Source organism: Oryctolagus cuniculus, chromosome 5 (genome assembly GCF_051225735.1).
Source record: "Oryctolagus cuniculus isolate XC-2025 breed Fujian yellow rabbit chromosome 5, ASM5122573v1, whole genome shotgun sequence".
NCBI classification, from domain to species: Eukaryota; Metazoa; Chordata; class Mammalia; order Lagomorpha; family Leporidae; genus Oryctolagus; species Oryctolagus cuniculus.
Genome location: NC_142871.1, coordinates 716,060 through 743,597, shown reverse-complemented (window position 1 = coordinate 743,597; position 27,538 = coordinate 716,060). Strand labels below are relative to the sequence as shown.

General features: G+C 53.7%; 1 protein-coding gene across 2 annotated transcripts in view; it reads right to left on the bottom strand.

Moving 5' to 3' along the window:
- WDR27 (WD repeat domain 27) overlaps positions 1 to 27,538 on the bottom strand; it is a 141,861-nt gene that overhangs the window by 35,975 nt on the left and 78,348 nt on the right. For both annotated transcript variants that reach the window (XM_089332419.1, XM_089332420.1), the window contains 2 exons: positions 18,195 to 18,292; positions 9,890 to 9,992 (listed from right to left, as the gene is read on the bottom strand). In XM_089332419.1, coding sequence (XP_089188545.1) covers positions 9,890 to 9,992; positions 18,195 to 18,292 — 201 coding nt within the window. The remainder of the gene's footprint in view (positions 1 to 9,889; positions 9,993 to 18,194; positions 18,293 to 27,538) is intronic.

Below are 27,538 nucleotides of genomic sequence, written 5' to 3'. Positions count from 1 at the left end.
TAAAATATGTGAGTAAATACATATAATGCCCATGTTTGCTAAAAATCCTTAAAGGTCACCAATTGTTCTTCTGTCAATTATGTAGAAAAGACTGCAAGGAGAGGGTTGAATTTCCGGGACACTCAGTTCTTTACATACAGCTCAACGGCAGGTGTTATTATTTACAAAGATTGTATTGAGAAATAATTTACAGCTCATGGTTTTATCTTGTAATTCCACTGTTCCACAAGTGTTAAGCCCCTCACATGTTCTCTCCTTTCGCCTTTACAGTAGTTGTTACTAGTGCACTGCGGCAGATGAAAACTAAAGACCAGATGACATCCAGTCCTCAGAGCTGGACCAGAACACACAAGTTATCCTCGCCTGGGGGCAGGGGTGTTCATGTCAGCCCATAACCGACACGGGCAGAAGAGGAGGGGAAATGTGCACAAGCCTACAGCAGGCTGCAGAGGGGACCCCACGAGACAACCCAAATACAACACTTCCGATATTTCGCTATCTTGCATCAACAATCACAGCCTTATTCTTTTATCTCTTTTTGGTTTTAGTTGTTAGTATGAAGTATTTGAAGCAAATCATAAATATGATACCCTATGTATTTTATATTTCAAAAGAGACATTTTCACATAACCATACAGCCATTTTATACCTAAAATAAAACAATTCCTTAACACATGCCAATTGCTAAAAATTATACATTTTTTAGTTATGTGGCATAAATAAGGATCAAACAAGGCTCTTGTACCGCTACGTCGTCTCTCTCCAGTAGGGTTTATGTTGGAGCGAGACTGTCCTCACGCACTCAACAGGCACTGCACCAGGTGCTGGGGAAAGCTGCACAGCAGGATTCGTCAGTGTGCTGGTCTTTCACGTGTTCTGCTGTCCTCTGTATTGGCCGTAAGCTAAGTCACCTCTGGAGACTCCAGTAGTTCAAGTTCAGTCGTTTACAAGAACACTTTAAGTGGTGCTGTCGGCCTCCCAGTGACAAGAGGGCTGAGCCGCCCAACATCAGTGACCAGCACTGCCTGGAGGTCTGGGTTATGACAGCAGCATACACTCCCCAAGAGTTCCCACCAGGCTTCTACTTAGATGTTTTATTTATTTATTTGAATGGCACAGTGACAGAGGGAGGGAGAGACAGACCGAGTTCCCATCTGCTGGTTCCCTCCCTACATGGCAACAACAGCCAGGGCTGGGCCGGCTCAAAGCCAAGCCCAGGAACTTCACGCAGGCCTCCCACGTGGGTGCAGGGGCCCAAGCACCTGAGTTCGTCTGCTGCTTCCCTGGCACATGAGCAGGGCTCTGGGTGCCTGGGGAGCAGCCAGGACGCACATCAGTCTGCGAGATGGGGCGTGGGGGTCCCACGCGGCAGCTTTACCTGCGGTGCACAGTGCTGGCTCCTCCATCGGGGTTCTCACTGCAGATCTCCACTCTCAGACCTTCAGTGAACGGCACAGCACTGCTGCCTGTGCACAGCTCACGTCCAGAGCCTGGAGTCTCCCACGCACTGAGGAGCAGCTCCCCCCTCCTCCCGAATCCTGCCCCGCCCCGAGCCAGCATGCCTCTGCCCCACTCGATGGATTTCGCTGCTTGGATCTCTCACCCCCCCCCCCCGGGATCACGCAGCATGTGTGCGCTCCTCTTGCATGTTGCAGGATTTCCTGAGCTTTGAAGATGATAACATCCCGCGAAGCGCATACACCTTACTTTGTTCACTCATCTGTCAATGACACTCGGGTTTTCCACATCTTGGCTACTGGGGAGATACTGCAGTGAACACAGACATGCCCATATCCCTTTGAGATCCTGAATTCAATTACTTTGAACAAATACCCAGGAGTGGCATTGCTGGGTCATAAGGTAGTTCTGGTACTTTAATTCTTAAAGGAGCCACCACACCATTTTCCTTTCCCACTGACGTGGTACGGGAGTTCCAGTCCCTCCACATCCTCACAGTTCAGCTCTTATCTTCTGACAGTCACCACCGTAACAGGAAAGAGTTGAGGGTTCGTTAGTTTTGACCGTGTGTCCCTGTGTCACATGGCTGAGTACCCGCCCACACACCTGACAGCCATGTGTGTCTATGGGGAGAAAAGGCTGTCCAAGCTGCCTGCAAGATTCAACCTGACTCTCACAGCTGAAGTCACTAACGGAATTCGTCTCAATCAACGGCCTCATCTGATATGGGGGAGGGGGGGTGTTCTAATTCAATATTCATCACGCGTGTTGGAATTCTCTAGAAACAGAAGTTAACCTCATTAAGTAGGATATGTACTCGGAATACAGTCCCCACAGAAAAGCATCGCTTTCCCTTTAAGAGGCGTGGTTCTGAGTGGGGTACTGTGCCTTGGCTATCTGCAAATGGGGGCCACCGAGGTTCTGCTCTCGGCTCGTCTGCTTGCCGGCTTGTCCGTTCTTAGCCCCACCTTTTATCCCTGGCATGTTCTCATCACCGTGTGTCCAGGTCAATGCCAGTCTCTGCTTGCCGGCTTGTCCGTTCTCAGCCCCACCTTTTATCCCTGGCATATTCTCATCACCGTGTTTCCAGGTCAATGCCAGTCTCTGCTTGCCGGCTTGTCCGTTCTTAGCCCCACCTTTTATCCCTGGCGTGTTCTCATCACCGTGTGTCCAGGTCAATGCCAGTCCTTCTGTTGATACTCAACTACGCCTCCTTCGGCCGGCACCTCTGATGTGGCCTCCCACACCCTCGTGGATGGCTCCAGGACGCTGATTTCTTCCTTTCGTTTGACATAAGACATCCCTGGCTCATCTTGAAGAGTTTCTGCCACTGACCTGACACAGCGACTCATCCAGGAGCTCCGGTTTCCATTACTGCGGAAGAGCGTGCCTGCAGGCTGCGAGGCGGGTACCAGAAGGGTGGCTGGAATGCCAACGCTTCACCCATCTCCTGTGCCCAGAGCCAGGAACACCGCTCTGCACGCAGGCACCAACCCCATGCTGTGTTCCTGTGAAAGGTTCTGCGGGAGATTTAACACCTGAGAGAGCACCTCTCCACCAGAATGCTCTCTGCTTGCAGGGTGCACTTCCTGGCCCTGCCCCCAGGGAACTCTGCACACCTAAGCCACAGGAAAACACACTGCTGCTTTGTCAGGGCAGTTAAACTTAAGAAATACTTGTGGAGGATGGCTTTCTTTATGAAATTGAATCTTACTAGCCAAGAATAAGTTCAGATTCAGCCATTTTTTTCTAGATTGCATGTTTGGGGGAAAATATCTTTTTCTGTATAAATTCTGAAGTGTTCTTAAATTTATGCTTGAACATTTGATCCTTTTGGGGGCTTTCCACTTGAACGACTTTTCAGAAGTTATTCTTTGCATATAAAGACCACCAGCTTGTACATATTAACATAAGTTCCTTGACTAATTCTCCCCTTAAATATTTCATTGCTCATACGGGCCCTTCATTCTGCTGGGTTGTCTAGACTTGCACTCTTACCACCTTGGAATAAACGAGTTTCAGTGGTTCCTGTCCACTGATATCAGGGGAAGCTCTCACACCCTTTCATAATGAAAACTTCAAGCAAGTTGGATTTAGAAGGGCCATTACTCAACACAATCAAGGCAATTTATGACAAACCCACGGCCAGCATCATATCTAATGGGGAAAATTGGAAGCATTCCCACTGAGATCCAAAGCCAAAGATGCCAACTCTCATCATTACTATTCAACATAGTCCTGGAAGTTTTCGCCAGAGCCATTAGGCAAGACAGAGAAGTCAAAGGGATACAAATTGGGAAGGTGTGAGTCAAACTCTCCTTATCTGCAGATGACATGATTCTTTATGTAGAATATCCAAAAGGCTCCACTGAGAGACTATTGAAACTCATAGAAGAGATTGGTGAAGTAGCAGGATACGAAATCAATCCACAAATATCAACAGTCTTTGTATACACAGGCAATGCCACGGCTGAAAAAGAACTTCTAAGATCAATCCCATTCACAATAGCTACAAAAACATCACAGACCTTGGAATAAACTTCACCAAGGACTTCAAACATCTCTACGATGCGAATTACAAAACATGAAAGAAAGGAATAGAAGAAGATACCAAAAAAGGCAAAAATCTTTCATGTTCATGGATTGGAAGAATCAATATCATCAAAATGTCCATACTACCAAAAGCAATTTACAGATTCAAGGTGATGCCAATCAAAATACCAAGGACATTCTTCTCAGGTACAGAAAAGATGATGCTGAAATTCATGTGGAGGCACAGGAGACCTCAAATAGCTAACACAATCTTATACAACAAAGCCAGAGGCATCACAATACCAGATTTCTTTTTTTTTTAAACTTTTATTTAGTAAATATAATTTTCCAAAGTACAGTTTATGGATTACAATGGCTTTTTCCCCCTCATAACTTCCCTCCCACCCGCACCCCTCCCATCTCCCGCTCCCTCTCCCCTTCCATTCACATCAAGATTCATTTTCAATTATCTTTATACACAGAAGATCGATTTAGTAAAGATTTCATCAGTTCGCACCCACACTGAACATAAAGTGAAAAATACTGTTTGAGTACTAGTTATAGCATTACTTCACATTGGACAACACATTAAGGATAGAGATCCCACATGAGGAGTAAGTACACAGTGACTCCTATTGTTGACTTAACAATTTGACACTCTTGTTTATGGCGTCAGAAATCTCCCTAGGCCCTAGTCATGAGTTTCCAAGGCTATGGAAGCCTCTCGAGTTTGCTGACTTTGATCTTATTTAGACAGGGTCATAGTCAAAGTGGAAGTTCTCTCCTCCCTTCAGAGAAAGGTACCTCCTTCTTTGATGGCCCATTCTTTCTACTGGGATCTCAGTCACAGAGATCTTTCATTTAGGTTCTCATTTATTTATTTATTTATTTTTTCCAGAGTGTCTTGGCTTTCCATGCCTAAAATACTCTCATGTGCTCTTCAGCCAGATCCAAATGCCTTAAGGGCTGATTCTGGGGCCAGAGTGCTGTTTAGGACATCTGCCATTCTATGAGTCTGCTGTGTATCCCACTTCCCATGATGGATCATTCTTTCCCTTTTTGATTCTATCAGTTAATATTAGCAGACTTTGACTCTTAGACCTATCAGTGTGATCAATTGTGAACTGAAATTGATCACTTGGACTAGTGAGATGACATTGGTACATGCAATCTTGATGGGATTGTATTGGAATCCCCTGGCACGTTTCTAACTCCACAATTTGGGGCAAGTTTGATTGAGCATGTCCCAAATTGTACATCTCCTCCCTCTCTTATTCCCACTCTTATATTTAACAGGGATCACTTTTCAGTTAAATTTAAACACCTAAGAATAATTGTGTGTTAATTATAGAGTTCAACCAATAGTATTAACTAGAACAACAACAAAAAAATACTAAAAGGGATAAAGCATTAAACTGTACATCAACAGTCAGGACAAGGCTGATAAAGTCACTGTCTCTCATAGTGTCCCTTTCACTTCAACAGGTCTCCCTTTTTGTGGTTGGTTAGTTGTCACCAATCAGGGAGAACATACAGATTTCAAGACATACTACAATGCAGTTATATACAAAACAGCCTGGGACTGGTACAAAAAACAGATAAGTAGACTAATGGAACAGAACAGAAATGCCAGAAATCAACCCAAGCATCTACAACCAACTTATCTTTGACAAAAGAACTAAAATCAATCCCTGGAGCAAGGACAGTCTATTCACCAAATGGTGCTGGGAAAACTGGATCTCCACATGCAGAAGTGTGAACCACACCCCTACCTCACACCTTACACAAAAATCCACTCAACATGGATCAAAGACCTAAATCTAAGACCTGATATCATCAAATTATTAGAGAACATCAGGGAAACCCCTTAAGACATTGGCATAGACAAAGAGTTCTTGGAGGGGCTGGTACCATGGCGCAGTAGGTTAATCCTCTGCCTGCGGCGCTGGCATCCCATATGGGCGCCAGTTCTAGTCCTGGTTGCTCCTTTTCCAATCCAGCTCTCTGCTGTGGCCGGGAGGGCAGTAGAAGATGGCCCAAGTCCTTGGGCCCCTGCATCCACATGGGAGACCTGGAAGAAGCTCCTGGCTTCTGGCTTCAGATTGGCATAGATCCAGCAGTTGCGGCCATTTGGGGAGTGAACCAATAGAAGGAAGACCTTTCTCTCTGTCTCTCCCTCTCACTGTCTGTAACTCTACCTCTCAAATAAATAAAGAAAATCTTTTAAAAAAAAAAAAAGATTCTTGGAAAAGACCCAGAGGCACAGGCAATCAAAGCCAAAATCGACAAATGGGATCACATCAATTTGAGAAGATTCTGCACTGCAAAAGAAACAAACAGCAAGGTGAAGAGACAACCAGCAGAATGGGAGAAAATATTTGCAAACTATACAACTGATAAAGGATTAATAACCAGAATATATAGAGATCAAGAAACTCAATAAAAACAAAACAAACAACCCAGTTAAGAGATGGGCAAAGGACTTAAACAGACATTTTTCAAAAAGAGGAAATCCAAATGGCAAACAGACACATGAAAAAATGCTCAGGATCACTAGCTGTCAAGGAAATGCAAATCAAAACCACAATGAGGTCACCTCATTCCAGTTAGAATGTCTTTCATACAGAAATCAACAAACAACAAATGCTGGCAAGGATGTGGGGGAAAAGGTGCCCTAATCCACTATTGGTATGACTGTAAACTGGTACAGCCACTGTGGAAGACAGTATGGTGATGTATGGTGATTCTTCAGAAGTCTAAATATAGACCTACCATATGACTCAGCCAAACCACTCCAGGGAATCCACCCAAGGGAAATTAAATCAGCATATAAAAGAGCTATCTATACCCCCATGTTTATCGCAGCTCAATTCACAATAGCAAAGACTTGGAATCAACCCAAATGCCCATCAACTGAAGACTAGATAAAGAAATCATGGGATATGAACACCATGGAATACTACACAGCAGTAAATAAAGAATAAAATAAATTTTAAAAATCCAGTCGTTTGCACCAAAATGGATGAATCTAGAAAACATCATACTTAGTGAAATAGCCAGTCCCAAACGGACAAATTCTACATGTTCTCCCTGACCTGTGATAACTGACAGAGCACCTAAAAGCAATCTATAATAGTGAAATTGACACTTTGAAAAGCAATGACTTTAAACAGCCCTTGTCTTGACTACTGAAGAACAGGGTTTTTTTTATTTTTTTATTTTTTTTCCTTTATCATATCTTCCTTATCTTTTTTCTTTCATACTAATTGCTGAACTCTTTACTTAGCACAGAGTTAACCAGATATGAATGAAGTTAATTGAAACTAGATCTTAGTAAAAAAAAAATAAGAGAAAAAGAAAGGGAAGGGGAAGGGGGTAGGAATGGAGGTGGGAAGGTGGGCACAGTGGGAAAAATTACCAAGATCCTAAAGTTGTAATTGTGAAAAGTATGAAGTTTGTAACCACAAAGCCATATAGTTTTGCATACCTTCCTATGGACTTACTTCTAAGGGCACAGTTTAAAAACTCACCATGGGACCTGAATTTCCCTTAAGCTGGCTGGTAAAAATAGCAGTTTAAGTGTTATAGAGATCAAATGGATAGGATTAAATGTTAAATTGATCATATAGATAGGATCAAGTGCTAAAGTGATCATATAAATAGGATTAAATGTTTGGAATAATAATAGAATTAAAAAGGAGTGAATGCTCCAACATGGGAAGCAGTCCACACAGCAGACTCATAGAATGACAATCACTTTAAGTAACACTCTGACCTCAAAATCAGCCCTTAAGACTTTTGGATCTGACTGAAAAGCCCACAAGAGCATTTTAGGTATGGAAAGCCAAGACGCTGTGGCAAAAATTGTCCTACATGAAGGATCTCTGTGAGATCCCAGTGGAAAGAAGTGGCCATCAAAGAAGGAGGTACTTTTCTCTGAAGGGAGGAGAGAACTTCCACTTTGCATATGGCCTTGTCTAAATACTGACAGAATTTGTGTATCCAAAAAGCTTCCATAGCCTAGGCAGCTCAAGTCAAGAGTCTCGGGTGGTCACTGATGTCATGCATAAGAGTGTTAATTGTTAACAACAGGAGTCACTGTGCACTAACTTCCCATGCAGGACCTCTCTCCCCAAAGAGTTGTACCATGAGACTTAATAGTAAAACTTTCACTCAAGAATCCCTTCATTTTAGTGTATTAAGTGGACAACATTCTTAAGTCTCATAAACTATAGTTAAAATTATGTTACAAAAGATGCATCATTCTTGGGTTCTTCTTTAAAGACAATTAAGTTTCTAAAAGGAAAGAAGGGAAAAGAGAAAGGGGGAAAAAGCAACCTCACCTTTGAGATACAATAACTGAATAGCCCTTGTCTGGACTCTGAGGAACAGGGGTTTTTTTTTTCCTTCTTTTTCTTTTTCTTTCTCAGACTAAGCGTTGAAATGTTTACCTAGAATAGTGCTAATCCTCTGTATATAAACCTAACTGGGGGCCGGCACTGTGGAGCGGTGGGTTAATCCTCTGCCTGTGGCGCCGGCATCCCATGTGGGCACCGGTTCTAGTCTCGGATGCTCCACTTCCAGTCCAGCTCTCTGCTGTGGCCTGGGAAAGCAGTAAAAGATGGCTCAAATCCTTGGCCACTGCACCCACGTGGGAGACCAGGAAGAAGCACCTGGCTCCTGGCTTCCGATCGGCGCAGCTCCAGCCATTGCAGTCATTTGGAGAGTGAACGAATGGAAGGAAGACCCTTTCTCTCTGTCTCTGCCTCTCACTGTCTGTAACTCTAACTCTCAAATAAAATAAATAAAATCTTTCTTTAAAAAAATGCTAACTTGGCCAGTACTGCGGCTCACTAGGCTAATCCTCAGCCTGTGGTGCCGGCACCCCGGGTTCTAGTCCCAGCTGGGGCACCGGTTCTGTCCCAGTTGCTCCTTTTCCAGTCCAGCTCTCTGCTGTGGCCCGGGAAGGCAGTGGAGGATGGCCCAGGTCCTTGGGCCCTGCACCCGCATGGGAGACCAGGAGAAGCACCTGGTTCCTGGCTTCAGATCGGCGCAGCGCACCAGCCACAGCACCTCAGCTGTAGTGGCCACTTGGGGGGTGAACCAATGGAAAAAGGAAGACCTTTCTCTCTGTCTCTCTCTATCTCTCACTGTCCAACTGCCTGTCAAAAAAAAAAAGAAGAAAAAAGCTAACTGAAAATATGAAAATAGATCTTAGTGAAAAACAGAACAGGGAATAGGAAAGAGAAGTGGAAGAGGGGTGGGAGGGGGGTGGGAGGGCGGGTACAGTGGGAAGAATCAACACGTTCCTAATGTTGTATTTATGAGATGAATGCAAATTAATTACTTAATTAATTACTTCCCGCTGGAACCCATAGCGGGAAGCTGCCGGGAGGGAGCAGCACAGCCCTCAGGTCCTGCCTGGACTTCAGACTTCCGGCCTCCGAAAGAGAAAACAAAGACATTTATGGTGTCTGTGACCAAGGTCAAGATCTCTTCATGCATGTTAAGGGCAAGCAGGTGTTCGTCAGTCTCGGTCCCGATCCACCAGCAGACGTTTGCCTGTGGCGTGTGCTACGCTCCTTAAAATGAGCTTGCTGTCCTCGGGGGTCTAACGCAGAGGAGCCTGGTCACCTAGCGACCCTCACTGGGCACCGGCATCGTCGGCGTGGAATTCAAAGAAATGCAGGCAGCTCAGCTTCCGCGTGGTAGGCTCCACGCGTCTCTCTGAGGTCATTAACAACCGAAGGAATGAGTGAATGATCACTAGAAGACCTAATCTTTCTCACCTCACATCCTACCACGCAGGAGTCTCAGAACACCACCCCTGTCCAGTGAGACCCTGCCTGCCAGGCAGCAGCACCACACCGCCCACGAGGGAAGGCCAGGGAGCACTCACGTGGCGGTCCTCGGCGCCACAGGCCACGAATCGCCCACAAGGGCTGAAAGCAACGCCACAGGGATAGCAGCGGTCGGGGTGCCCTTCAAAGCGGCGCTCACACCTGCAGGGACAGAAGCACCTGAGAAGACAGCCCTGGAGCTGCGTACGGACTGGAGAAAAGACAGGAACAAACACACATGTGCGAATTATTATATGTAAATCAGTTATGATGGAATCTCTAAAAATGCTTCATGGTTCAAAACCACAAATTCCCAGTGATGGCAAAACTAACAGTAAATGAGTGTTTTGTAATGAGAAATATTAATTGATAATACATCCTGGAGATTTTTTTAAATTACAAAAACAAGTCTTCTAAAATCATAAATTATTTAGATAAATAATTCAAAGACGGTGAAACAGTCTACTAACTAATCTTTCACAACCAACTATTCGTGAAATGCTATCTGAAATGTACTTACTGCAAAAAATATTGGGGAATTTGTGCTCTTTTATTGAGAGATTCTCCAGACCCTCTGGAGACAACCAGAGCCTTCCCAAGGATGCCTTTACCTGACAGCGCCTTGGCTGAGCGCCTCCAGCACTGGGCGGGCAGCACAGGCAGCACAGGTACCACGGGCAGCACAGGTACCACAGGCAGCACAGGTACTAGAGGCAGCACAGGCAGCACAGGTACCACAGGTACCACAGGCAGCACAGGCAGCACAGGTACCACAGGCAGCACAGGCAGCACAGGCAGCACAGGTACCACAAGTACCACAGGCAGCACAGGTACCACAGGTACCACAGGTCCCACAGGTCCCACAGGCAGCACAGGCAGCACAGGTACCACAGGCAGCACAGGTATCACAGGCACCACAGGCAGCACAGGCAGCACAGGCAGCACAGGTACCACAGGCAGCACAGGTATCACAGGTACCACAGGTACCACAGGCACCACAGGCACCACAGGCACCACAGGTACCACAGGTACCACAGGCAGCACAGGCACCACAGGCACCACAGGCAGCACAGGCAGCACAGGCACCACAGGCAGCACAGGCAGCACAGGTACCACAGGTACCACAGGTACCACAGGCAGCACAGGCAGCACAGGCACCACAGGCAGCACAGGCAGCACAGGCACCACAGGTACCACAGGCACCACAGGTACCACAGGCAGCACAGGCACCACAGGCACCACAGGTACCACAGGTACCACAGGTACCACAGGCAGCACAGGTACCACAGGCAGCACAGGTACCACAGGCAGCACAGGCAGCACAGGCACCACAGGTACCACAGGTACCACAGGCAGCACAGGCAGCACAGGTACCACAGGCAGCACAGGTACCACAGGCAGCACAGGCAGCACAGGCAGCACAGGCACCACAGGTACCACAGGCACCACAGGTACCACAGGCACCACAGGTACCACAGGCAGCACAGGCAGCACAGGCACCACAGGTACCACAGGCAGCACAGGCACCACAGGCACCACAGGTACCACAGGTACCACAGGCAGCACAGGCACCACAGGTACCACAGGCAGCACAGGCACCACAGGCACCACAGGTACCACAGGCAGCACAGGCACCACAGGCACCACAGGTACCACAGGCAGCACAGGTACCACAGGCAGCACAGGTACCACAGGCAGCACAGGCAGCACAGGCACCACAGGCACCACAGGTACCACAGGTACCACAGGCAGCACAGGCACCACAGGTACCACAGGCAGCACAGGTACCACAGGCAGCACAGGTACCACAGGCAGCACAGGCAGCACAGGCACCACAGGTACCACAGGTACCACAGGCAGCACAGGCAGCACAGGTACCACAGGCAGCACAGGTACCACAGGTACTACAGGCAGCACAGGCAGCACAGGCAGCACAGGTACCACAGGTACCACAGGCAGCACAGGCAGCACAGGCAGCACAGGTACCACAGGCAGCACAGGCACCACAGGCACCACAGGTACCACAGGTACCACAGGTACCACAGGCAGCACAGGTACCACAGGCAGCACAGGCACCACAGGCACCACAGGTACCACAGGTACCACAGGTACCACAGGCAGCACAGGCACCACAGGCAGCACAGGTACCACAGGTACCACAGGTACCACAGGCAGCACAGGCAGCACAGGCACCACAGGTACCACAGGTACCACAGGCAGCACAGGCAGCACAGGTACCACAGGCAGCACAGGTACCACAGGTACTACAGGCAGCACAGGCAGCACAGGCACCACAGGCAGCACAGGCACCACAGGTACCACAGGTACCACAGGCAGCACAGGCAGCACAGGTACCACAGGCAGCACAGGTACCACAGGTACTACAGGCAGCACAGGCAGCACAGGCACCACAGGCACCACAGGTACCACAGGTACCACAGGTACCACAGGCAGCACAGGCAGCACAGGCACCACAGGCAGCACAGGTACCACAGGTACCACAGGTACCACAGGCAGCACAGGTACCACAGGTACCACAGGTACCACAGGCAGCACAGGTACCACAGGCAGCACAGGCACCACAGGCACCACAGGTACCACAGGTACCACAGGCAGCACAGGCAGCACAGGTACCACAGGCAGCACAGGTACCACAGGTACTACAGGCAGCACAGGCAGCACAGGCACCACAGGCACCACAGGGACCACAGGTACCACAGGTACCACAGGCAGCACAGGCACCACAGGCAGCACAGGTACCACAGGTACCACAGGTACCACAGGCAGCACAGGCAGCACAGGCACCACAGGTACCACAGGTACCACAGGCAGCACAGGCAGCACAGGTACCACAGGCAGCACAGGTACCACAGGCACCACAGGTACCACAGGTACCACAGGTACCACAGGCAGCACAGGCAGCACAGGCAGCACAGGTACCACAGGCAGCACAGGCAGCACAGGCAGCACAGGCACCACAGGCACCACAGGTACCACAGGTACCACAGGTACCACAGGCAGCACAGGCAGCACAGGCACCACAGGCAGCACAGGTACCACAGGCAGCACAGGCAGCACAGGCAGCACAGGCACCACAGGCACCACAGGTACCACAGGTACCACAGGCAGCACAGGCAGCACAGGCACCACAGGCAGCACAGGTACCACAGGCAGCACAGGCAGCACAGGTACCACAGGCAGCACAGGCAGCACAGGCAGCACAGGTACCACAGGTACCACAGGTACCACAGGCACCACAGGTACCACAGGTACCACAGGCAGCACAGGCACCACAGGCAGCACAGGTACCACAGGCAGCACAGGCAGCACAGGCAGCACAGGCAGCACAGGTACCACAGGTACCACAGGCAGCACAGGTACCACAGGTACCACAGGCAGCACAGGCAGCACAGGCAGCACAGGTACCACAGGCAGCACAGGCAGCACAGGTACCACAAGTACCACAGGTACCACAGGCACCACAGGTACCACAGGTACCACAGGCAGCACAGGCACCACAGGCAGCACAGGCAGCACAGGCAGCACAGGTACCACAAGTACCACAGGCACCACAGGTACCACAGGTACCACAGGCAGCACAGGCAGCACAGGTACCACAGGCAGCACAGGTACCACAGGCAGCACAGGCAGCACAGGCAGCACAGGTACCACAGGCAGCACAGGCAGCACAGGCAGCACAGGTACCACAAGTACCACAGGTACCACAGGCACCACAGGTACCACAGGTACCACAGGCAGCACAGGCAGCACAGGCAGCACAGGCAGCACAGGTACCACAGGTACCACAGGCAGCACAGGTACCACAGGCAGCACAGGCAGCACAGGCACCACAGGCAGCACAGGCACCACAGGTACCACAGGTACCACAGGCAGCACAGGCAGCACAGGTACCACAGGCAGCACAGGTACCACAGGCAGCACAGGCAGCACAGGCAGCACAGGCACCACAGGTACCACAGGCACCACAGGTACCACAGGCAGCACAGGCACCACAGGTACCACAGGCAGCACAGGCACCACAGGCACCACAGGTACCACAGGTACCACAGGTACCACAGGCAGCACAGGTACCACAGGCAGCACAGGCAGCACAGGCACCACAGTACCACAGGCAGCACAGGTACCACAGGTACCACAGGTACCACAGGCAGCACAGGCAGCACAGGCACCACAGGTACCACAGGTACCACAGGCAGCACAGGCAGCACAGGCAGCACAGGTACCACAGGTACTACAGGCAGCACAGGCAGCACAGGCACCACAGGCACCACAGGTACCACAGGTACCACAGGTACCACAGGCAGCACAGGCACCACAGGCAGCACAGGTACCACAGGCAGCACAGGCAGCACAGGCAGCACAGGCACCACAGGCACCACAGGTACCACAGGTACCACAGGCAGCACAGGCAGCACAGGCACCACAGGCAGCACAGGTACCACAGGCAGCACAGGCAGCACAGGCAGCACAGGTACCACAGGTACCACAGGTACCACAGGCAGCACAGGTACCACAGGTACCACAGGCAGCACAGGCACCACAGGCAGCACAGGTACCACAGGCAGCACAGGCAGCACAGGCAGCACAGGTACCACAGGCAGCACAGGCAGCACAGGCAGCACAGGCAGCACAGGTACCACAGGTACCACAGGCAGCACAGGTACCACAGGTACCACAGGCAGCACAGGCACCACAGGCAGCACAGGTACCACAGGCAGCACAGGCAGCACAGGCAGCACAGGTACCACAAGTACCACAGGTACCACAGGCACCACAGGTACCACAGGTACCACAGGCAGCACAGGCACCACAGGCAGCACAGGCAGCACAGGCAGCACAGGTACCACAAGTACCACAGGTACCACAGGCACCACAGGTACCACAGGTACCACAGGCAGCACAGGCAGCACAGGTACCACAGGCAGCACAGGTACCACAGGCAGCACAGGTACCACAGGTACCACAGGCAGCACAGGTACCACAGGTACCACAGGCAGCACAGGCAGCACAGGTACCACAGGTACCACAGGCAGCACAGGCAGCACAGGTACCACAGGTACCACAGGCAGCACAGGTACCACAGGTACCACAGGCAGCACAGGCACCACAGGTACCACAGGTACCACAGGTACCACAGGTACCACAGGCAGCACAGGTACCACAGGCACCACAGGCAGCACAGGCAGCACAGGCAGCACAGGCATCACAGGTACCACAGGCAGCACAGGCAGCACAGGCACCACAGGTACCACGGGCAGCACAGGTACCACAGGCAGCACAGGTACCACAGGCAGCACAGGTACCACAGGCACCACAGGCACCACAGGCACCACAGGTACCACAGGTACCACAGGCAGCACAGGCAGCACAGGTACCACAGGCAGCACAGGTACCACAGGCAGCACAGGTACCACAGGTACCACAGGCAGCACAGGCAGCACAGGTACCACAGGTACCACAGGCACCACAGGCAGCACAGGTACCACAGGTACCACAGGCACCACAGGCAGCACAGGTACCACAGGCAGCACAGGTACCACAGGCAGCACAGGTACCACAGGCAGCACAGGCAGCACAGGTACCACAGGCAGCACAGGTACCACAGGCACCACAGGTACCACAGGTACCACAGGCAGCACAGGCAGCACAGGTACCACAGGCAGCACAGGACCACAGGTACCACAGGCAGCACAGGCAGCACAGGTACCACAGGTACCACAGGCACCACAGGCAGCACAGGTACCACAGGTACCACAGGCAGCACAGGCAGCACAGGTACCACAGGTACCACAGGCAGCACAGGTACCACAGGTACCACAGGCAGCACAGGTATCACAGGCACCACAGGCACCACAGGTACCACAGGTACCACAGGTACCACAGGCAGCACAGGTACCACAGGCAGCACAGGCAGCACAGGCAGCACAGGCAGCACAGGTACCACAGGCAGTACAGGTACCACAGTCACCACAGGTACCACAGGCAGCACAGGTACCACAGGTACCACAGGCAGCACAGGCAGCACAGGCAGCACAGGTACCACAGGCAGCACAGGTACCACAGGTATCACAGGTACCACGGGCAGCACAGGTACCACAGGCAGCACAGGTACCACAGGCACCACAGGCAGCACAGGCAGCACAGGCAGCACAGGTACCACAGGCAGCACAGGCAGCACAGGCAGCACAGGTACCACAGGTATCACAGGTACCACAGCTACCACGGGCACCACGCGCACCACAGGCACCACGGGCACCTACGCGGCCCTGAGCCCCGGGCAAAGTCCCCACACACACGGGGCTGGGGCCAGGGCATTTCCAGCACTTCTGCTCATCCTGTCCTTGTGAATACAGGAACAGTCTTCAAAGCATTGTGTAAAATGTGCATTTTATATAAATTATGAAAACACTATACATGGTTTCAAAAATTTTCCACACCAAAATGAACTTAACTCTTCATCATATTTTCTACTAACTTTCTGAAGTGCCTTATACACAAATATGTTAGCAACATATTTTACTGTTACACACATTATATATTCAGTGACTGTGATAATATAATTATATGATTATTAGGAAACACACACATATATACAAAGGAGCTTTAAAAAGTTTGTGGCCAAATGGCATCACCTTTTAATTCCATTCTTCCATGAACTTTTTAAAAATACCCTCCGGTGTGTGTACGTGTGCAGTGAGACAGGGAATACGTTCTTTAACAGGATTCTATATACTCATAAAGCACAGTAACTTATATTAATTAACCTCGGTAAATCATTTTTTTTTTTGGACAGGCAGAGTTAGAGAGAGAGAGAGAGAGAGAGAGAGAAAGGTCTTCCTTCCATTGGTTCACCCCCCAAGTGGCCACTACAGCTGGGGTGCTGTGGCCGGTGCACTGCGCCAATCCGAAGCCAGGAGCCAGGTCTTCTCCTGGTCTCCCATGGGGTGCAGAGCCCAAGGACCTGGACATCCTCTACTGCACTCCCGGGCTACAGCAGAGAGCTGGACTGGAAGAGGAGCAACTGGGACAGAATCCGGCGCCCCGACCGTGACTAGAACCTGGTGTGTCGGCGCCACAAGGCGGAGGATTAGCCTAGTGAGCCGCGGCACCAGCCTAACCTCAGTAAATCTAAGGAAATGCCCTCACAGTGGGTGTGACCAACACAATAGAAAACCAGATTCAGGGAGCTGCTCAGAGCCTGGTGTCTGGGTCAATGCAGACGGACAGCAACCCGCAGCCAATCACGTCTCAGGGAGCTGCAGCTGAAGGCCGCCCACCACCTCCCCACAGGCTCTGAGGCTCAGGAGCTGAGGCCAGTCATCCTCCAGAACAAAGACAGCACGAGACCTCCTATGCAGACTTGCAGGGTACCCGGCCCACGGGTAGACCACCCCTCGCTTGGCCCCCGTGGACAGCCCCTCGCTTGGCCCCCATGTAGACCACCCCTCACTTGGCCCCCATGGACAGCCCCTCGCCTGGCCCCCGTGTAGACCACCCCTCACTTGGCCCCCGTGTAGACTGCCACTCGCTTGGTCCACGTGGACAGCCCCTCGCTTGGTCCACGTGGACAGCCACTCGCTTGGCCCCCGTGTAGATCGCCCCTCACTTGGTCCATGTGGACAGCCCCTCGCTTGGTCCCCGTGTAGACCACTCCTCACTTGGCCCCTGTGGACAGCCCCTCGCTTGGCCCCCGTGTAGACCACCCCTCACTTGGCCCCTGTGGACGGCCCCTCGCTTGGCCCCCGTGTAGACCGCCCCTCGTTTGGCCCCTGTGTAGACCACCCCTCACTTGGCCCCTGTGGACAGCCCCTCGCTTGGCCCCCATGTAGATCACCCCTCACTTGGTCCATGTGGACAGCCCCTCGCTTGGTCCCCATGTAGATCGCCCCTCGCCTGGATGCTCAGTGTGTGTGGATCAGCCATGACCTCACCACACGTGGTAAGAGATCAAGGGACTGGCACTCTGGCATAGCAGGTAAAGCCGCTGCCTGCAGTGCCAGCATCCCATATGGGTGCCAGTTCGAGTCCCAGCTGCTCCACTTCTGATCCAGCTCTCTGCCATGGCCTGGGAAAGCAATAGAAGATGGCCCAAGTCCTTGGGCCCCTACACCCGCGTGGGAGACCTGGAGGAGGTTCCTGGCCCCTGACTTCAGATCGGCGCAGCTCCGGCCATTGTGGCCAACTCTCTCTCTCTCTCTCTCCCCCCCCCCCCCGCCTCTCCTCTCTCTGTGTAACTCTGACTTTCAAATAAATAAATAAATCTTTAAAAAATAAAATTAAAAATTAAAATTTAAAAAAAAAAAAGCGATCAAGCTTCAGGCCTCAGCGCAGCTGCGTTCCTACCTCAGGGTCCTCAGGTCCCACAGCCGAACACCATCGCCAGTGGCTGTGGTCAGGAAGAGATCATAAGCCGGGGACTGCTGGGCGGCAAACGATGACCCCTGCAGGGGGAACAGGGACGCCAGCTGCAGCTTTGAGGCTGCCCTAGTGAGCAGGATGCCGGCGACACGTCCCAGCATCCGAATCCGAGTGAGAACCAGCACACACTCTTCCCATTCACAACAGCCGCAGGGTCAGACTCAGAAGCGCCCGCGTGAACCACGAGTGAGGAAGCTCCCGACCTGCGGAGCCTCCCGCAGGCAGCACCACCCGTGCCTACAGAAGTGACAGATCAGAGGACCGGGATGTTAGCTCCCAAACCCTTCCGTCAAGCACGGATCACAAGGCACTCAGAGCACGGAGGGTCAGGGCACACCCAGGCCGCGCTGAGCCGGGCCCTCGGGGCATCTCGTGTCCCTGGAGCGTGGCGCCCCCAGCCCTGGCTGACCTGCCAGTCTCCCTGGGCTGCTGTCACAACTACCTGGTGACCGGAATCGTCTCCCCGAGCGGAGCTGGGCAGAACTCCACGCATAGCGACGTCTGTCCCAAGACGTGACGCAGAGTCACAAGCGACAGCTGCTCTCACCCTCCCCCCGGTCGAGAACCTTAAACTGTGGGTTCAGACGCACGAAGCACCACGGACACCCCGCAGCTGCTCCTCCCCGGGGACAGGAAGCGAAGGCTCAGTGAGCACGGCGACAAACCAGACCCCTGGGGGTCTCAGCTCTGTCCCTCATCGCACTCTGCTCATCCTCTTCACACGTGGGAAGTCGCAGCCCTGTCGCACCCATCTGTAGGCAAGAAGCCTGGCACACGGAGGGTTCCACACTCGGCTGGTTACGAGAGCTCGGCAGCTCGTGTGTCAGCCAGCAGACGTTCAGCACGTGCTGACGGGTCACCCACTAGTCGCCGGCACTCGGAATAAAATCACGAAAACACAGACCCAGCCTAAGGGGAAGGAAGAGGGTGACGGCAGTGCAACCTCGTGGCGGCCCCCATCTCTGAGCCAGGAACGGGAGAACAACGGGACGGTGCCTCGGCACAGCAGGCTCCGCCTCCGCCTGCAGCGCCAGCGTCCCATGGGGGCGCCAGTCTGAGTTCCTGCTGCTCCACTTCCAGTCCAGCTCCCTGCGCGTGACCTGGGAAAGCAGCAGAGCACGGCCCAAGTGCTTGGGTCCCCCCCTACGTGGGAGGCCCAGGCAAAGCTCCCGGCCCCTGGCTTAAGGTCGGCCCAGCCCCGGTCACTGCAGCCATTTGGGGAGTGAGCTAAAGGATGGAAAACCGACCTCTCTCTGCCTATCCCTCCCTCTCTGTGTAACTCTGCCTTTCCAATAAATAAATACATCTTTAATGAAAAAGAAAAAGAAAGAAGGAAAAAGAAACCAGAGAGCACAGAGGGATGCATGATGGTCAGCCCAGCCAAGGGCAAGGGGGCTTTTTAAAGTTTGTTGGGTCTAACAGAGGGCGCAGAAGAAGAGAGAGAGTGAAGAACACGCATTAGAGTAGAAGAGTAGAAGAGAAAGTATAAAACAGGACCAAATGCTTGGGTCATCACGACGGTGGACAAACAGTGTCCACCAGCCCCAAGGAGACCAGAGCAGGCGGCGCTTGCGAAAAGGCATGACTGAGGCGTGACGAATGCGGCCGAGCTGTACTGAACTGAGAAGGAATTAGAAAGGGCCTAGTTCACATTTTACTGGAAACGCAGCCTTCGGGGCAGTTACGACCTGTGCTTCTCCCATTTGTGGCCCGTGGAGGGCAGCTCATGAGTAGCAGCTCCCACGTGGCTGTGGTCGGTTTGAGCCATTTGATGTACATTGTGTAACCGAACAAAAATTTTTTACAGTTTATTAAAAAATAAGCTATTAAAACACAGTGTAATCTTACACTCCTCTTTCATTCCTTCACATACCATTCAGATGTTCACTTGCAGGAAGTAAAACCAGTTATTTTCCTATGAAAAACCTCAGAACAATTTTTCTTAATAAAACACCTCTCATCCAAGAGCGCACACAGCGATTCCCGAAACATCAGTCACCGCCAGGAGGCCCAGAGGCTCGGGGCTCGGGGAAGGCTCAGCCTCCTGGCTCGTGGAGAACGCAGAAGGCGTGAAGCGGCTTCCTGGAGGAAGACCTAACACTCAACAAAGGCAGAGTGCAAAAGAGAGGAACTCCTGGGAACCGGCAGCCCGGAGGCCGCAGGGAGCCTCGAGGGCCTGTCCTGTGCCACGGCCTCACCTATCACCTACCAGGTGAGGGGCTGTGGGGGCACTGTGTCACAAATGGGGGAGGGGCTGTGGGGACACACGTGTCACAGACCAGGGGTGAGGGGCTATGGGGGCACACGTGTCACAGATCAATCAGGGGGAGGGGCTGTGGGAGCACTGTGTCACAGATCAGGAGGAGGAGCTGTGGGGGCACACGTGTCACAGATGTGGGGAGGGACTGTGGGGGCACGTGTGTCACAGATTGGGGTGAGGGGCTATGGGGGCACACGTGTCACAGATCGGGGGGAGGAGCTGTGGGGGCACGCGTGTCACAGATCGGGGGGAGGAGCTGTGGGGGCACGCGTGTCACAGATCAGGGTGAGGGGCTGTGGGGGCACGTGTGTCACAGATCGGGGGGAGGAGCTGTGGGGGCACGCGTGTCACAGATCAGGGGGAGGAGCTGTGGGGGCACGTGTGTCACAGATCGGGGGGAGGAGCTGTGGGGGCACGTGTGTCACAGATCGGGGGGAGGAGCTGTGGGGGCACACGTGTCACAGATCAGGGGGAGGAGCTGTGGGGGCACACGTGTCACAGATCAGGGGGAGGAGCTGTGGGGGCACGTGTGTCACAGATCAGGGGGAGGGGCTGTGGGGGCACATGTGTCACAGATCGGGGGCAGGAGCTGTGGGGGCACGTGTGTCACAGATCGGGGGGAGGAGCTGTGGGGGCACACGTGTCACAGATCAGGGGGAGGAGCTGTGGGGGCACACGTGTCACAGATCAGGGGGAGGAGCTGTAGGGGCACGTGTGTCACAGATCGGGGTGAGGAGCTGTGGGGGCACGCGTGTCACAGATCGGGGTGAGGGGCTCTGGTAGGAAGGCAAGCAGACAGGAAGTGGGGGAGGTCAGGCCCGAGACGAGGCAGCCCAGGCTTGGTCTCTGGGAGGGCTCGGTGGGCAGGGAAGATTCTGTGGACGAGGGACTGCCCGGGAGCCAGGAGGCGGAGACAGCAGACAGCCGCCCGGCTGCCCAGCCACCCTCTCCTGAGAACTCCCTTCTGCAGCATCCCCCAGTGCCCACGGACCCCACGCTAGGCTCCATCCATGAACACACCAGTCCTGTGTTTGGGAGCCAAGCCTGTGGAGACCATGCACTGCAGGACACAAGGCGAGGAGGACCAGGGCTCACTCTGCAGCCTGCAGGCCCAGGAAGCCCCAGAGCGGTGCTGCCCCAGCTGCCGGCAGAGCGGCGTGGTTCTCCAAGCCCCAGCCCAGCCCCCCTCCCCTCGAGCAGCGTGTACGGGGAGAGGGCGTGAGAGGCCCCAAGAAGCGTGGGCTGGGCACCCCGGGATGAGCAGCACCCCCACACACCGTCCAGTTCACACCCCGATTTCCAAGGACAGACAGACATGTCTGCTTTCTGCCTCACAGCACAAATCAGCCTCCAGGCAAGCCCTGGCCAGCACAGAGCGGCACCCGGTCCACAAGGGCCCCTGTGGGTGCAGCACCACATCTTCCCCCTCTGGCCGCTCCACTCCCCCGCCTGCATCTCTGCAGGGGGCTCATCTCCTCTGGGATATGAAAAACTACTGAAAACAAAGACTTATGTAAAATCTGCTATCAAAGCGGCAGCTTTGGATAGAAATGGCCCCTTCTCTGCACCTTGGCAACACAGCCCCATGCTGAGATGCAGGGGGCAGGTGTTCCGGCAGGTAACCGCACCTGTGCAGGGGGTCTTGAGCCTGCTGGGCCACCACCAGCTACACTGAGAAACACAGCACAGCAGAGCCCTGGAGAAAGCCGTCAGCGGCCCTGTGCAGGGCAGAGAGCACTGGCGGGGGCCAGGGGCAGTGTCAGCAGCCCGGGTTGCTCTCGGCACATCTGAAGGAGCCGTTACCGAACGCCCTCCATGGCTGCTCAGCGGGAAACCGGCCTGGCTCCCACACACTGAGGCAAGTGCTCGTGGGCCTTGTCGGGTGAGGTTAGGCGTGAACAGTCCAACCCAGAAAGAGAGAAAATGTTCACGGAGGCAAATGAACAGCCGGCGAAAACCTACCCGGTGGTGCTGACGGCGACGAGTGAGCAGAGAGAAGCTGCACTCGGGAGCCTGGGCGCACAGAGGGCACGCGGGAGCTGGCGGGCTCTGCAGAGTATGAGCAAACTGCAGTGCCACCAGTCACAGCCCCCCCGCCTCTGCGACACTCCCAAGACCAAACGCACAGTCTGACCACTCGGGATCCCTTCACGGGCCGGAGGTCTGGGGCAGAGCAGGCAAGGTCCTGCTCCGGCCTCAGATGTGCCGGACACATCAGGCAGAGGCGTGAACCATCTCCAGGAGCGGGGTCAAGTGGTCTCTCCACGCTATCAGAACGCTCGACTTCACTAACCTAATCACAGGGAAAGCAGACCGACACATCTGCCTAAGTGGGCAACTTCCAAGCCTGACAGCCGCCTGGAAGCAGGTCCAGGTGAGGGCAGCACGGCCCAGCACTGGCACTCAGGGCACGGGCCGCCTGGGTTACGCAGTGAACAAGAAGTCGGCCAAGTTCTGTCAAACAGGTGCCAGGGACGACAGGTGGAGACGCAGGAACTCACATTCACTAGCTCGGGATGGGCGGCAGAGAGGCCATGGTCAGGGCCAGGGCTCTCACTCAGACACAACAAGGGAGGAATCACACCCACCAAGATCAGCGGTCACCGAGGACACCAGCAAGGCCAGCGCAGCTCACGCTGCACGGCTGGCCATGGAGGCCACAGCCAGGACCACTCAGCGTCGAGTCCAGCAGGAGCAGGCTTGACAGGAGGGGCCTGCAGCTCGTGGCCGCTGAAGGCTGAAGACAAGCTGTGGATCACCTGAAACACCTTCCTGAGACAAATGCACTTTTAACCCTAATGAAGCCTGCACGGTGCCAGCAGTGAATCAGCACAGTCTTGGCCATTTAACTCCGCTCGGTCCCTGACCCAGCACAGCAGTGGGTGTGCAACGCTGGCCCAGGAGCATCAGACAGTTTGGGGCCCTCCTTGCCCACTTCGGGAGCTGTCAGTGCAAGGCTACCTCCTACCTTAGAAAGGAAACAAGGTTTCCTGTTGCTATTTCAAGTTGTTTACCAGATTTTTAAATTGTATCTAAATAACATCTATAAATCTGAAGACATTATGGGTCTGTTGAGTACTAACACTTTTAAACACTCTTTTCAGAATATAAGAAAATGAAACAATTTGAAATTCCAACTGGGAGTTTTATGACAGTACCACTAAGATTTCTACACAGTCTGCTACATCATAAAGAGCGCCCAACCCGTGTACTACAAGTGGTCTGTAGGGTTCACAGAAAGCTCACCTTCTATACACACTCTGCTATGGATCACAGAAAGTGCATCTTCTTTTTTGTTAAAAGATTTTTTACTTATTTATTTATTTGAGAGGTAGAGTTACGGGAAGACAGAGGGAGAGGCAGAGAGGAAGGTCTTTCATCTTCTGGTTCACTTCCAGATGGCTGCGATAGCCAGAGCTGAGCCAATCAGAAGCCAAGAGCCAGGAGGGTCTCCCATGTGGGTGCAGGGGCCCCAGGACTTGGGCCATCTTCCACTGCTTTCCCAGGCCACCGCAGAGACAGATAGGAAGAGAAGCAGCTGGGACACGGACCAATGCCCATATGGGATGCTGGTGCCACCGGAGGTGGCTTAGCCCACTACAGCACAGAGCCGGCCCCAGAAGGTGCCTCTGCTAGACGCAGTGTGCTGCGGATCTTAGCAAGTCCATCTATCCCTTCAAGCACTTTGTCCCTCTCACCCTCAGCCGTGGTTGTCAGACTTACAGCAAGGATTACACTTCTAAAAACTGGTTTTATAACAACTTAGCTAATGCACTAGAGACGGAGAGTTCAGCATAAAATATGTAACTTATATAAAGGCCAACAATGAAATGCTAGCTCCTCAGCGCATGAGAGTAACAAGGGCTTATTACTGACACCTGTTTAGGCTCCTGCTCACGGCTAAAAACACAGGTGTATCAGAAACACAGGCGCCATCCCAAAGTGCTGGCACTCAGAGGGTCACGGAGCCCTTGTGGGCACGGAATGTGCAAACCACAGCGGCAGCTCTAGCAACCATCGCTCAGAGACCACTTCACCCTGCCGGAGCAGGCTCAACAATCGTGGAGGAGAGGCGGTCCCCAGTCGTTCCAGTGGCTGTGAGAAACCGGTCACTGGGACGTGGCAGGTGGGAGAGGAAGGGACCAATGCAAGGCGGTGCCTTTCGGGGCGGAGATGGAGGCCGAGCGAGGCGTCTGCCTGCCAAGTCTGGCTCCTGCCTGTACAGAAACGGAGCTCTGCAGCACTGAAGGCAAATGCAGATGGTCGTCGGTCTGTGTGCAGAGAGCACTGGCCGGTAGCTGGGTGGAGAAGGGCCAGAGAGACGCCCGGGGAACCGCTACAGGCTCAGTGGCCAGAGCAGGTGGGACTCAAGCTGTCACTGAGCCCGACCCCCACCCACCAGCATCCCCTGCTGGCCGTCACCTTTCTGAGGTCTGCGCTGGCCATGGGAAGACACAGGAGCCCACTGTTGCGGGCAGGGCAGCGGTGGAGCAGAGGGTACCGGGCTCTATCAGGACACCGCATTTCTCCATGTGATACAGCAGGACGGGCTGCTGGTGCCACGGACCTGCCCACTCGGACCGGCTGTGCTCCCCCACCCCCAACCCTCCTGTGCTGAGAGACCTCGCGGGTGCCCCACGCCCTCGTGGACTCGTCCTAACACTGAACGTACAGCACTTTCAGAACCCCTTTCTGCCTGCGATCTGGAAAGGGCTTTCGGGGCAAACGGGTGTCGCCTGACCCTCAGTCCACAGCGTGCAGCACGAGTGTGGGCTCAGGACCACGGTCCCCAGCACAGCGCGCTGACGGCTGAACCGCTGACCCTTCGCTCAGGGTTTGTCAACACACAGCCACTCACTCAAGACTCGCTGACAGCCAGCGCAAGAACACGTGAGGCAGACGTGGCCCGGACGACTGGGGGGGAGCAGGCCTGGTCAGCCTGAAGCTTCCGCCTCCCGGAGCTCCCATCAGATCCTTTCCCGATGGGAAGTCCCGTACTTCCTACTAAAAACAGCACACTCTGACCCCAGAGCACGGGACCGGGTATGTCATGGCCTGTCTGCCAGGGTGGTGGCACGATTCTCCATGGCCCGGGTAATCCCCTGCCCTGTCCTCACTCAGAGGAAACACAGGCACAAGCACCGACGCTCATGAAAGTTAACAGGGAAAGAATGGAGCCTGATGCTCTCAATTTTGAAAATAAATGCATTTGAGTCATGCCAACGAAAGGCGAATGCCTTTTAAAAAATCTCTGTGCTGTAAACTGACCTCATGGATCTTCACTGTCCAAGTGAATTCTTTTCCAGGGCTGGAAGTGCTGTAAGAAGTCTATGATGATCGTTCCAACAAAACATAAAGCTACGGTGAAGAGAAAGAGCCGGTCCCGCTTCATCGGAAGGCTCCAGATCACCGTTTATCCAGATACTGGAATAACAACAACAACCAAGAGAAGCCAAAGCCAACTCAGCACGGAATGAAGACATGAAGACGCCATCAGGTCTGGAGTCAAGCGCGCTCTGTGACGCACCACCGCCCCCCGTGTGCCAGCCAGCGGCTAAGTGCCCGGGCTCTCTGTCCACAGCAGGGCGTGCCAGCCCGAGTGGACACCATGATCCACACACCAATGTGGCCCAGCAGACAACATGGCAGAACGCGCCAGCCAGGCTCCTCCTCATCAACACACGGGGCTCTCCTCGGGTGGAGAAGAGGGAGAGGCAAAGGCGTCCAGGCTCAGAAAGCCGGGTAGCAGTGTCCAGACGGCCAGCCACATGCCGGAGCAGCTCCAGCCCCAACCCTCAGCATCTTGGTCATTAAGTGTCCTCCCAGGGGCCAGCGCTGTGCTGTAGGTTAAGTTTCTGCCTGCAGTGTTGGCACCCCATACAGGCGCTGGTTCAAGTCCTGGCTGCTCCACTTCTGATCCAGCTCCCTGCTAACGTGCCTCGGAAAGCAACAGAAGATGGCCCAAGTGCTTGGGCCCCTGCACCAACATGGGAGACCCAGAAGAACCTCCTGGTTCCTGGCTTTGGCCTGGCCCAGCCCCGGCCATTGCAGCCATTTGGGGAGTGAACCAGCAGATAGAAGATCTCTCTCCCTCCCTCTCCCCCTCCCCTCTCCCCCTCCCCCTCCCCTCCCCCTCCCTCTCCCCCTCCCCCTCCCTCCCCCTCCCCCTCCCTCCCCCTCCCCCTCCCTCCCCCTCCCCCTCCCTCCCCCTCCCTCTCCCCCTCCCTCCCCCTCCCCCTCCCTCTCCCTCCAAGCAGTGACCAAGCAGTGAATCTAGTAGCCGGAGACGCCAGCTCACACACACAGAGCAGTGCGCCTGTTCACACCCAGCCCCACCTCCTCCCGCTCCTCCCAGAACCAGGACTCAGGAATTGCGCACAGAGCTCGTTCAACAGACGCTGCTTTGTTTTTGCAGTCTACCATCATTGCAGCCTCGCAAAGAAACAGTAAAATTCGCCACAGGTCCCTCCGTCAGCTGGGGGCCTGCTGCACGGTGTTTACAACGTGTTTGCTCTGCTCGTTTGCAGCCAGAGGCACGTGCAGAGATGCCCAATCGCTCCCCCAACGCCCGCCCAGCTGGAATCTCCCATAGCACTGCACAGACCTGGAAAACGTCTGTCCTGACAGCAGGCGTCCCAGTGAACAGGCTGAGGGGACATCAGGACAAGCACCCGCCTGCACCCCTGAGGGCCTGGCAAGCCTGGGACACCCCGCCCCGAGCCCCTGGATCTGCCTCCCTGCACAGCCACCAGACGGGCCTCAGGGACCGTCTTCCCGTGGCCCCTGCTCTCCCGGTGGCCCCTGCACAGACTTCCCAGGGCCCCAACAGCTACAGCTGCACTCTTCCAGACTGGCTTCAGCAGCCCAGATCCCACGCCCCCCGTCCCATGGGAGCTGCTCACAGACCTCACCAATTATCCCACACAGGGCACTACCAAAAAGAAGTTCAAAGTCAGCCTGGAAAACTGCTCAACTGTGGATAACAAAGTCTCTCTAAACAAAACACAGA